General features: G+C 33.6%; 1 protein-coding gene across 3 annotated transcripts in view; it reads left to right on the top strand.

Moving 5' to 3' along the window:
* Positions 1-11,915, top strand: part of LOC117124349 (regulator of G-protein signaling 17-like) — a 25,834-nt gene that overhangs the window by 3,845 nt on the left and 10,074 nt on the right. Inside the window, exons 2-4 of one of the 3 annotated variants that reach the window (XM_033270561.1) lie at positions 5,600-5,804; positions 6,573-6,856; positions 8,380-8,433. In XM_033270561.1, the coding sequence (XP_033126452.1) occupies positions 6,618-6,856; positions 8,380-8,433 (293 nt within the window). In that variant the 5' untranslated portion in view covers positions 5,600-5,804; positions 6,573-6,617. The remainder of the gene's footprint in view (positions 1-5,599; positions 5,805-6,572; positions 6,857-8,379; positions 8,434-11,915) is intronic. The other 2 variants (XM_033270562.1, XM_033270560.1) reach the window with 2 other exon arrangements.

The raw sequence follows: 11,915 nt of genomic DNA, 5'->3' as shown, positions 1-11,915 counted from the left end.
AGATAAAGAACCAGAGCCTGTGGAGGACAGTGCATTTTTAGTTTGTTTCCCTAGCAAGCCAACATGGCCCATATAGGAAATTTATAGGCCAAAAAGATGGACCCACTACAGTTTGGCCTATACGGAAAAGAGTTGCCTGTGCTCCCTTTGTCCCTGAAAGTTTTCCCAAATGAATCTGTGGCCCCTTTACATGATATATTTGGGTGCCTTAAGGTTTAAATTATGGTTTCATTTGGGACTCATATGGGTTTGCGCAAATTAATTCATGGGCCCATATCTGAGTTTTTAAGGGTTGAATAGAGATTGAAAAGGGGGCCGTATAAATTTCCCATACGGAAAAGAGCTGCCTGTGCACCCAAAATCTATATTGGGTCCCATAAAGTTGTTCCAAATGAAATAATGGGCCTTTAAAGGATATATATGGGCCCCTAGGCAAGTTGCATTATGGTTATTTTGGGACCTATATGGGTTTGACCAAATTAATTCATGGGCTCATTTTAGGGTTGAAATGTAAGGGCCACTATAAATTGGCCAATTCGGGAAAGATCTACCTGTGCATCCTAAATTCATAATGGTCCCATAAAGTTGGTGCACCTGAATGTATGGGCCATTTAAAGTTTATATTTGGGCCCTTAGGTTTGAATTATTGTTTCATTTGGGACTCATATGGGTGTGACCAAATTAATTCATGGGCCCATCGTGGGCTTTATTTGGGTGTTTTTTGGGCTGAAATGTAACCCAGGTGTTCTGTTTTTGGACAATTCAACAGGTCTCCAACATTTCTGTGTACTAAAGGATCTTGCCAAGTAGTAATCGCTTTCCCTTAGACACCACTTTTCCTCTCTTCAAGTCCCTGGAAGCTCTGACCTTTTAGCTTATAAACCGAGCCGTATTTGTTTGAATTTAAACAATTTTTGGTACTGATTAACGTTTTCAGTTTTTGTTAAAAATAAATCAAAGAAAACACAATTGAAATGACCACAATATTCAATATTTTCGCCTCATACGTTATTTTGAGTGATAATTCGTTCACATTGGAAACACAGGTGTAGACAACAAAACTAAAACATTTGGTCTCATTACTGAATTTAAGGAACCACTTAACATTATCCAAATTTAACAACTTTAGGCTGTTTAAATTTTCTTTTAAAATTAAAGAGGAAACTTGTTTAAAAAAATTATAATTTTGTTTATATAACATAAAACAAAGAAAAAATAATAGAATACCAATATAATATAAACAGGTAAAAAAAAGACACCTACACTGATGCAAAATCCAATCTCAAATCTCGTGCTGAATACACCATAGCCCCTTAAAGTGTAAACAACCTCGTATATCCTGGTACTACAGGAACTTGCCAAGTAGTATTCGCTTTCCCTTAGACACTCCTTTTCCTCGCTCCAAGTTTTTGAAATATTCGACGTTTTTAGCTTTACACGAGCCGTATTCATCTAAATTTAAACAATTTTAAGTACTGATTAACGTTTTCAGTTTTTGTTAAAAATAAATCAAGGAATACTCAATTGAAATGAACACGAGACGAGAGCAAAAAGAACGCTTCGTATTTAGTATGTATTTTATGCGCTGTAAATAAATCATCATTTCTAGTACGGTAACTTTTAGATTTTTGAATGAAATTTTAAAATGAGAGAGTTTATATATATTTTTTATTATAATATACTCGAATGTACTATGTATTTTTGTACTGATGTGCTGTCAGAAGATCCCTGTGACAGTGACGTTTAGTTGTTTTTTGCAATCCGAGCAGTCAGCCATACTTGTTTTGGATTTACTGGTGAAATAATTAATGAAATTATATGATATCTGGCCTAACAATATATTACTGGTTAAATATAAATATTTTACGATTTTTTTTTATTCAGTACATTCTCGACTGTTATTAGAATGAGTGCATGGAAAACTTTACATTTTAATTGCCAAATAATACTGTGCCGTATTATACTCTTATTAATTAGATATCTTCTCAATTTTCCAGCATTGTTTTTTTTTTTTTAAATTCTTTTTCCACTTCTAACGCAGTTTAAATTGAAAGTAAGATACTATTCCTATCGTTGCTCTTTCGATTTGCAGTTTCTCAGTATTTGGTGGTAATGTTTGACTTTCTTATGTGTATCACATTCCAGCTTTTAAGTGTGTTCCTAAGTTTTAAAAACCATGTCGACAACTAGGCTACCCACTCCAATAAAGACCTGTTTTTGCCATAACATTATAGTTAAAATATTAAATTAATAATTAAAAGGTAACTTTTTATATAGATTTTTGCTTTAGTGTGATTTTGAAATAACAAAATATAATAAAATTATATGTGCCTTTCAGTAAGGTTATAAGAATCAACGCACACATCCACCATGTGATCGATTATTGTTTAACCATACATGACATTAAGTCAAAATACAAAACTACGTTTTCACAGTACCTCACATCGCCGATTCAGTTTATAGTCCCCTTTCAATTAATATTCATATTTAGATAATGCAATGTATTGCATTTATTTTATCTATATTTTTTGTCTTTGGTTGAGTGGCAGGTGGCATTTCTGAATAAAGGGGAGAAGTGAAATTCGCCAGCCCACCAGGCACTGCAATATTTTGGAAAATATTTTATCTCTTACCCTGACATTCGCCATGGCGAATGTCAAGGTTGGGATCGGCGCCTTAGCACCAAACTTCTCATCCTTCTTCGTCCACCCACCCCCACCACTGCTGCCTAAATTATATAGTTTAAAAACTGGGTACAGTTAATAACCCGCGTTAGAAATAGTCCGAAATGGGTCCACTGTTCGATTGGGTCCACTCTTAAATTGTCCCACACTGTTTGAAAATCCTTGCTACAGCACTGATTGTATGCACACACTTTGTTGGTGAACTGTGTCCTCCTGCTGTTGTGCATTGCATAAATTTTAATGATTATAAATTAATTAGAAGAATATTGGTGCATATATTTGTGCTCATAATTGACTGACCCATATACTGTAGCCTATATATATATTTGGGTACAGTACTAATTTTTTCTCTTTTTAGCCAAAATGCGCTAACCCACAATGTGCACATTTTTTTTTCTATTTCAATAGATTGCCCGAATGTTTTTTGTAAACATACTGTCCTTTGCCTATACGTTCAGGTACATAGCTTATCCAGATTTTTTTATTGCTCATATTTTTCCCAATACTGACCCATAAATGAGCAGATAGGTATTCCCATTTATTTTCCTCATGGGCCCCCAATTTGCTAACTTATAATTATGGGCTTGCCTTTAAAAAAATATACTACAAATAGTCCATATGAGTATGAATTTTATTTTTATTTTGAATGTATTAATTTATTAGACTAATTACGCCACTGGTGTGTACTATAGTAGTTATTATGTGAATGTTTATAATCACTTCATATAGGTATGTGTATACTCATTGTACTCATTTATTAGGTATCTGAGTAACATTGATAAAGTAAAGATATCACACGGACATATTTATGTCCGCCCTGCCAGGCCATGCATTATAACGCATCGTCCTTTCAGAGACCAATGTGATAATGTTCTTATCTTAAGAATTTGAAACAATGAGACAGGATCTTCAAAGAAATATTTTTAATTAAATAATAATATGCCTACATGTAAATACAAAATCGTTAAATTAAAGGTGTGTTGATAGCTAACGTTGCTTCCGCCCCGTTCTCTTTACTGTGTTGGTCAATGATCTATTAGCACACATTCCCGAGAGATGGAAGTTTGTCGATGACTTGACTATCCGTGAGATAATTCATGTTCCTCTTGGTAGTCATATGGCAGCAGGTCATTCTCTTCAGAAGCATCTTGATGAGCTCCAACCAAAATGATATGCTACCTGCAATGTATGTTCATTTCCTTAAGAACAAACCCAATTTCATGCCATTACCGTTACGTATAGGGAATGACATTTTGGAAGTGAAATCTGTTGTTAAGTTGCTGGGTGTCCATATACAACAAAATATGAAATGGGACACTCAAGTGAATTAAATGATATATAAGGCCTCACGTCGTCTGTATATGTTGTATATACTAAGGCGTTATGGTGCCCCTCGAGATGACCTTGTATTTACCTATCGTACCTTGCTGGAGTACGCTAGTCCGCTGTGGCATTCTGCTAACGAAGAAGCAGTGTGTGCAGGTGGAATTCATCCAGAAAAGGGCACTCAAGATCATTCTTGGCTATAACAACTACAGTAGTTACCAGGATTCCGTGGATACACCTACTCTAACACCATTACAAGAACGACGATCTAATCTACTTTTGAAATTTGGCAAGAGTCTGGTAACATCAGAACGTTTTGTATCTTGGATTTTGTAACTTGAAAGGTGGTTACGTAGCTTCAACAAGTACAGTGTGCCACGCTGCAGGACCAATCGTTTTTCTACCTCAGCGCTCTCAAGTGTTACAAAATTGTTAAATAAATAAACTTGTATCATTGTAATGTATTGGAATTTCTTTATGCTTTTCGATGAATCCACTCGCTTTTTATTTATTTATTTTTTTAAATTTTAAAATTTTTTTTTGTGGTTTTAATGAAACTGATAAGGAAAATATTCAATAATTTTAAGGAATTGTATATTTTGTATGATGATTGCATTATATATCCATTAATAATCAATTTGCTGTGTAATATATAAATATTTGATAACTATAAAATTTAATATCTTTTTATAAAATTGTAAATACCGCTTTTATAGTTTTATATTTGTTTTCTAATTATTTACTGTAGGCTTACACTTTTGATTGTATTGTATCATGCTTGTTTTGTGTCTGTTTTCTGTTTGGTAACCTTATTTCTATATGTAAACTCAAGAAATTTTCAACTTTTGTTGCATTTTGAGTGATTTATGACTATGACAACATTAAGAGTAATCCAAACTTAAAAGTCAGTATTCTTTAACAGAAACAAAAAATTTAATGAAAAACTCACTAATTATGTAATATTACCGTGGGGAGTTTCCGGGGCTGAAAAATGCGGGCTCATACAATTAGGGTTTACTACTTACTATCAGAACAGGGGGAATTAGTTTCCTCCATGATAAGAGCTATACCTGTAGTATAAAAATAGGATTATAGTAGGTGACCGTCATCCTTAGCCTATTCTACAGCACTTTTAATGTGTGTATTATGTTACATTCAGCTGGATGCATGATACTAACATTATTTACACTTTAGTGAATCTTCAATCAGATACCGACTTTATTTTAACCACAACCAAACACAGTTTTGCGGAAGGATGGTATTCAGACAAAAACACTGTGGGCGGAAAGCAAGGTGATTTTGAATGAAAGGGTTATCGGCGGATAAAGAAGGCACTGTAGGCCCATTGGAGTTGTAACCTCGTCGTCAACTTGATGATATCCGTTGGTGTGTATTGATAACCCCGGTGATTAACTGAGGCAACAAATATATGTTCTTGCGCATGATGGCACTATTACTATTATTGACTACTTCGAAAATGTGTCTGTGTTTAAAATTTAATAAACTTCAGAAATTAGAGCATTAAATATACTATTAAAAATGACCAAAAATGAATTTACATACTTTTACTACGAAACCACCTTTTATAGACCTTTCCGAGGTGTTAGACTGACCAATCAGAACACGGCCTAGAATACACGCTTATTCCACAAACCAGGAAACAATTTAACTGTTCCCTGCACAAACAGACTTACGTCGTGCTGTCGATCTTACAAACTCTCGTACGTTCATCATTAGAACAATATCCAGGTACAGGGCGATTGTCTTTTAAGAAAGGCCAAGAATTAAGAAGAGGTTTGTTTACATATTTTACTCCATGGTTTACTCAACTAATTCGTCTGTTTATTTTATTATTTTCTTCTTGTAATTGAAAGTTAAAAAACTTTGAAAAAGAAGTTTATTCGCTCAATACAGAGGGACAGCGATACAATATATAGTTTTAAATTAGGACCACAATGAAATTAAGTTGCCGGTTCCGGTACTTTATTATTGTGATATTTATTGTGATATATTTATCGTCAACGGTAAAATTTCGAGTTTTGTATGCTAGAACTCCAAGGACTAAATTAATGTATAGGCCTACAATTTCGCGTACGATACACACGTTTTATATGGCCTATTATTCTATTTATTTTGTACAGTATAGATGTATTGTATTTAAATGTCTAATTTTAAACATTTTGTCAACTGAGACTACTGATTGACAGTTTATGAACTTTAAACATCACACCCCATCTCACACGTCATTTTATTGTTAATTGGATACTATTGTTCTTACCATGCGAGGAAACACTTGCAGACTTTAAGTTATTTTAAATTGCAAGTACTGTACTGTATTTCAATTCAAGTTACATTATGTGGATTATCAGACCTTTATTTTTGTTTTCTTCTCGTCCCACACAATATTTTATTTAATGGCTGAAAGGTGTCCCCATCAGCATTGCGTGTCACTGCATTGGGTACTTTTGTAGATTTGCTTATATTCTCTAGAATATTACTTGCTGTAATGAAAGGGAACACAATGAACACAGTTTAAACGAATCAAATTGTTTATCTCTTCAGACTTGGACCATTCGTCGGACCAAGGAGCGATACGCGGCATTGTCAATGAGGACGGAAGACGAGGAACAGAGGGGGCCTGATGCGGCTGTTGTAAGCCTTGAGACAAATGAAGAGGACGAGGAGAATTCGCCTACAGCTTGTTGCTTTTGCTGGTGTTGGTGCTGCTCCTGTAGATGGTACGTAGTCCACGGTCGCTCATGCTGTCGACTGAATAGCAGTTGCAAAGCAGATAACTTGACATCGACTGGAGTTTCACTACAGAAATGTGAAGTCGGTGCCGAGAGGTAAAATAAACAACTGTTTAGATTTCCTATTTTCTTTCTAATTCCAGATTGTTTTGGCCCTTATAAATAATAAACAATGCCCCGATGTACAGTAGTGTCTTAAAATGTTATTTGGCATTATTGAATCAACTTATGCAGATACATAAGATTAGACACCATGCAGAGAATAAAACGGTGATGGTACACATCATTTTAAAGGATAAAGTTTCAGCTAGTCTAGATTATCTAGATTCTTTTTGATATCTAAGTCAGGCTCATGGAGAAAGTGCGTTATAGTTGAAAATTTAAAGTTGCTTGTCTCGGTTCTTTAAGTACTGTTTTATAATTTTAGATAAAAACCATTGTGGTTGGTTTGTCCAAACTAAATTTGTTAATCTTAAAACAATTATACTTCGGAATCTAGTTCAGAGAAGACTGGCAGTATTAGTGACAACATCAAATTTCTCAATTAAATTACATATAATATAAGGTTAAAACATTCCTTGGGCTTTTCAGTTTGAAGTTAATGATAGCAGTATTTTCGTCTCTTATGGTGGAAATATATTAGTAGATCGAGGTAATTTAGCATAATATAGCTCTCCACACGGTACATTGAGTAATAAGCTTACGAACTTTAAGTTAAGAGGATTAAACGAATTACCAATGTTGGTACAGGCATATACATACCCTTTGAACACACGGGGCTACCGTAGTTTCAAGTTCCTATTACGGGTAAGGGGAGATATCCCACAGCTCAGAGATTTTAGTTTTACCAATGATTTTTGGACAATTGGTTTACTGTTTGTGTTTATTCAGTGGTGGGTAATTTAATAATCAACTCTGTTACTTGATTTTTTTTTTATGACGGGAGAGTGTATGCCCCATTGCACCCTTCAGAAGGCAGGACTGCAAATTTAAAGACAATCAAAATGATAATACGTTATGGGATGCTTAATATCAATTAAGTATGGTTAGAGAAGTTGAGATGCATATCATATGCAGTGGTTGTGGCAAAGAGGGTGGGGTTCAGGCCCTATCTGGGAAGGTAAGGTAGGTGAAATATCGTAACACGCAGCATCATTGTGCTGAATTGCGAATGGGCGTAGTAGTCTGTTACTACTTTAGGAGCCTTGAAGCGTTTAGTTCACATCTCTTACTCTTCCGAAACACGAGCAAGTTGTGTCTACACTGGACCTCCGGTTTTAAGTCCTTATTTGGGAACACTAACAGAACTTGGTACTACCAACTGAACCCTGGGCGAGAAGCGGCTCGAACCCGCACCGATTTTAATGTTGTAGTTAGTGGCGCCCCTGCCTCACCGCTCATATATACGACTCGCCGAACATATGCACCTTCATCAGGCAAACCCTGGCCTTGTCACTAAAGCCACGATTCTGTAAATGTGTTCCAGGGTGAGAATGAGTGAACTGCTTGTAACCATTGTAGTAATTTGTGAACGAAGCAAGCGTGACCTCGACTTTACTAGAACACATTTAATATCTAATATTTTTCTAATAATAGTTTTTGGTTGTGTTTGTTTTCAGTATGACAATAGGTCCAAGCGACAATTCCGGAATATCGGCCCTTATGCAGAATGCGTAAGTTATTTTTTGTTGTACTATATTCGTTTTCATCAAACTGTGATTTTTTTGTTTTATTATCATTATCGATAAATGCTTTTAATCGTTACTCTAAACTCTCATTTATGAGATTGAGTCCCAACGGAGGCTGTTTATTTTTTTGTATTTCAGTATTCTTAGTAAGAGTCCTCTTCTTTTTCGTTTCGTACCGTATTTAAAATACAGTATTTATGATAGACGAAAGGTCGCGCCGCGCCGGCTTATCCTCTAGTATGTGAGCGTCGCGATTAGTTTCGATAAAAAGAACAGTATGACCACTAAAAGAAGATAGGGACGTTGCATATGTTATCTCGTTCAGTTATTTTTTAAAGTAATGTCAAAATGCAGTGGTTAGATCATGTTTTATGACCTACAAAGCATGCTTCATGGACTTAGACAAGGTTTTGATAGCAGTTTCATTTAATTTTTCATGATAAAAATATTTAAAAACCACTGAAATTAGATGAAACAACATTGGTCAGGGGCAACTTTTAAGAAACCGACCACCGACTGTGCTTGACGAAAAAATCGACTGTGTTTGTTAACCGACTGTGCCTGGAACTCGAGTTTGCATGAAAATTGATTGTGTTTGAAAGTTGCTCTTTTGACGTTCCATATAAAACCAGAGTGTGGAAGTAAGTACATTTAATGTTAATATTGCTCTTTTGGCGTCCGATATAAAACCACAAAAATACCTGACAGACACGGCTATGGAATGCGGAAATGTACGTACGTAAACAGTGACATGTGGTCGGGAACTGCTAAAGATCCAGTGAAAAACGACGGTTAAAGTTTAAAACGCCGAATAAACATATTTAAGGCCATTTAGAATTTTGTTGAAAGAGGCATTTGTTAGAATCGTGTATCAATGTGTTTATCACGGATTGTCCTCGAGTCTTGTGTGCACTTAATTGGAATAGAGAAGTTTACAATTATCTGTCTATTTTAAACGTGGTACTTAAACTTATTGTATATTGAATTCCTATTAATTTTCGATAGATAGTATTTTTTGACAGTTGAATATCTCTATTTTATGGGTTTAATAAATTACCTTTTTTATTTATCGAAGTCCTTGATGTTAAATAACAATTGAAATAAAATGTCTATATTTTGCATGTTGGAGTCCGACGACTTCTTAAAACTGGATTAACATTATATTTTTTTTATGGTATTATATTGTCTTTTAAAACTGATTAACTTATTGAGGTGAGAATTAGTGGGAATTCTAGTATCTTTTTTTTTAAACACCTCCCGGACAATCGCTTTACTGATGATATATGTTTCAGAGTTGTATGGATTTGTTTTTTCTGCAATAATTAAGTCATCCAATCGTTTATTAGACTTGAAAGAAGAAGGAGTATTTTGTGACGACCATAATCTAAAGTCGGCTGTCTTACAAAGTAGTTAAAACGCTTCCGTTTTTACCGCATGTAATGCAATATATACAGCTGACTGCATCCTTAATGAATACCGGTTGTAGGATGTTGTTTTGCACAATATGTGTTTTAACTATTAGACTCTACCAACATTTTGTTAATAGGTGATTTTATTGTTTTACAATATTTTCTCATTATAATACAGCCTTGCTAAATTAATTTATATTCATATATGATTTGTAAGTAAAACATGGGTAAATGCATGGTTTGAAAATTAGATTGATTGTACCTACCAAGGATGCATAAAAACCAATACATGCAGAAGAATAGTGTACCCTATACAATCTATTCATAAAACAATATGAAATAGGCTAAGAGTCTATATAGTTAGTTTTTAAGTTTTTAAAACAATATAGAATATAAAAAAAAAATATTTTAAAACATGAACACAGTTTATTTTTTGGTGTTTACAGTTATCTATTATTTTTTATTTCGACATTATCAATTGCTTCTCTTTTAGTTTTACTCTACAGTGGAGTTGAATAGCTTGGTGGATAAGATGTTTGACTTCTAATCCCAGTGTCATGGATTCAATTCCTTTCACAGCAGAACCTTTTCTCACGACTAAAAATAACTCCACTTCCAAGACCTCACAAAGAGACTTGGTTTATAAGCATCATTCCACCCTGTAATTGGCGAGCGTACTTGCTGTGTGATGTGAAGGAAATAAACAATAAACAAAAATTATTCCATCGTGAACTGTATTCCATTGTGAAGAATGTTTAAATATTAAAAGATATATTTTTGTAACAATTTTAATGTATTTTTAGTAATAGTTTTTTTTTTTTAAAGTTTTTTGATATTATATAGTAAAGTAGTGGTGGTTTTTAATTAATTATATTATGATGTTAGACATTTTTTTAAAAAGTGTAACTTTAATTCGTAAATTAAATCCTAAATTGTGAAGAATTTGTAAATATATAAAAAAAAATTATAAACAATTTTAATGTATTTTTTTAGTAATAATTCTTAATGGTTGTTGATATTTTATTGTAGGAGTGTTAGGTTTCAATTATATTTTAATTATAAACTCAAATCCAAACTGTAAAACAGTGTATTCGAGTGCCACTTAATGCTATTACTTTCACTTTGTGCAATATGAATTTTAAACAATTTTAGAACTGTTTTATTAATGAAAAATGTACAGAACCATCAAAGTGCCAAACAAAGTGGAAAAATTACTTTAAATCATCTGTTGAATGGGGATCCGCTTGGACGTGGAGAGTAAAATTGATTAAAGAAGACAAATTAACTCAATTAAATTTTAAAATTGTAGCACAATATTCTTTCCATAAAAAAAAAGATTGTATAACTGGAGAATCACTGATTCTAGCATGTGTTCAAAGTACAATGTTGTAGAAGATGATCCACATATCTCCGAAGCGAATCAGCTATGAGAACACATAGATAGTATTAGTCTCAAGTATGGCGTCAAAGAAGTTTTTAGAAACATTATCTTTGAAACAGGAAACATATTTGTCGCTCACTTATTTTTACTTGGTATTATTGGTATTTACAAGGCTAATGTTTTAAAAACGATCAATAAGTGGCACTACAGATCTCTCCACACTCTTTTCTTAGCTAAACAAAACAACAGATCCTATATCAAACTCATGTCTCAAATAATAATCTCAATTCACTGTATTGTTGCATGTTTTTAAAATTATTTTTATTAGCTGTGCAAAGGTCAAAATTGTTCTTTATAATGTTTGAATGTTTTTTACAGCATTTTATACTACATTGATAAAAAAATTATTAAAAACCAGAAAAAAAAATTGTGAAATAAAGTTGAGAGGACCCCACAAAAGAAAAAAAAAATCATATTATCATGTTTAAAATAGATCCATTTGGCACCAATGTCGTTCCATATTACTTGTTTGCATGGCGTTCCATAGTATACTTCAAATACTTCATAACAAAAACAGACGCTTTCGAAACTACGGTATCTAATTAATGTTTTGGCAAGTCTAGGTAAGACTAGGCTTACACCTATTTTATAAAGAATTACAAAAATCATTAAACAAA

The sequence above is a fragment of the Anneissia japonica genome, unplaced genomic scaffold (assembly GCF_011630105.1).
Source record: "Anneissia japonica isolate Jap-2015-1 unplaced genomic scaffold, ASM1163010v1 scaffold750_len1593409_cov174, whole genome shotgun sequence".
Classification (NCBI taxonomy): domain Eukaryota; kingdom Metazoa; phylum Echinodermata; class Crinoidea; order Comatulida; family Comatulidae; genus Anneissia; species Anneissia japonica.
Note: the sequence above shows the minus strand (reverse complement) of the source record. Positions and strands in the feature narration are given on the sequence as shown.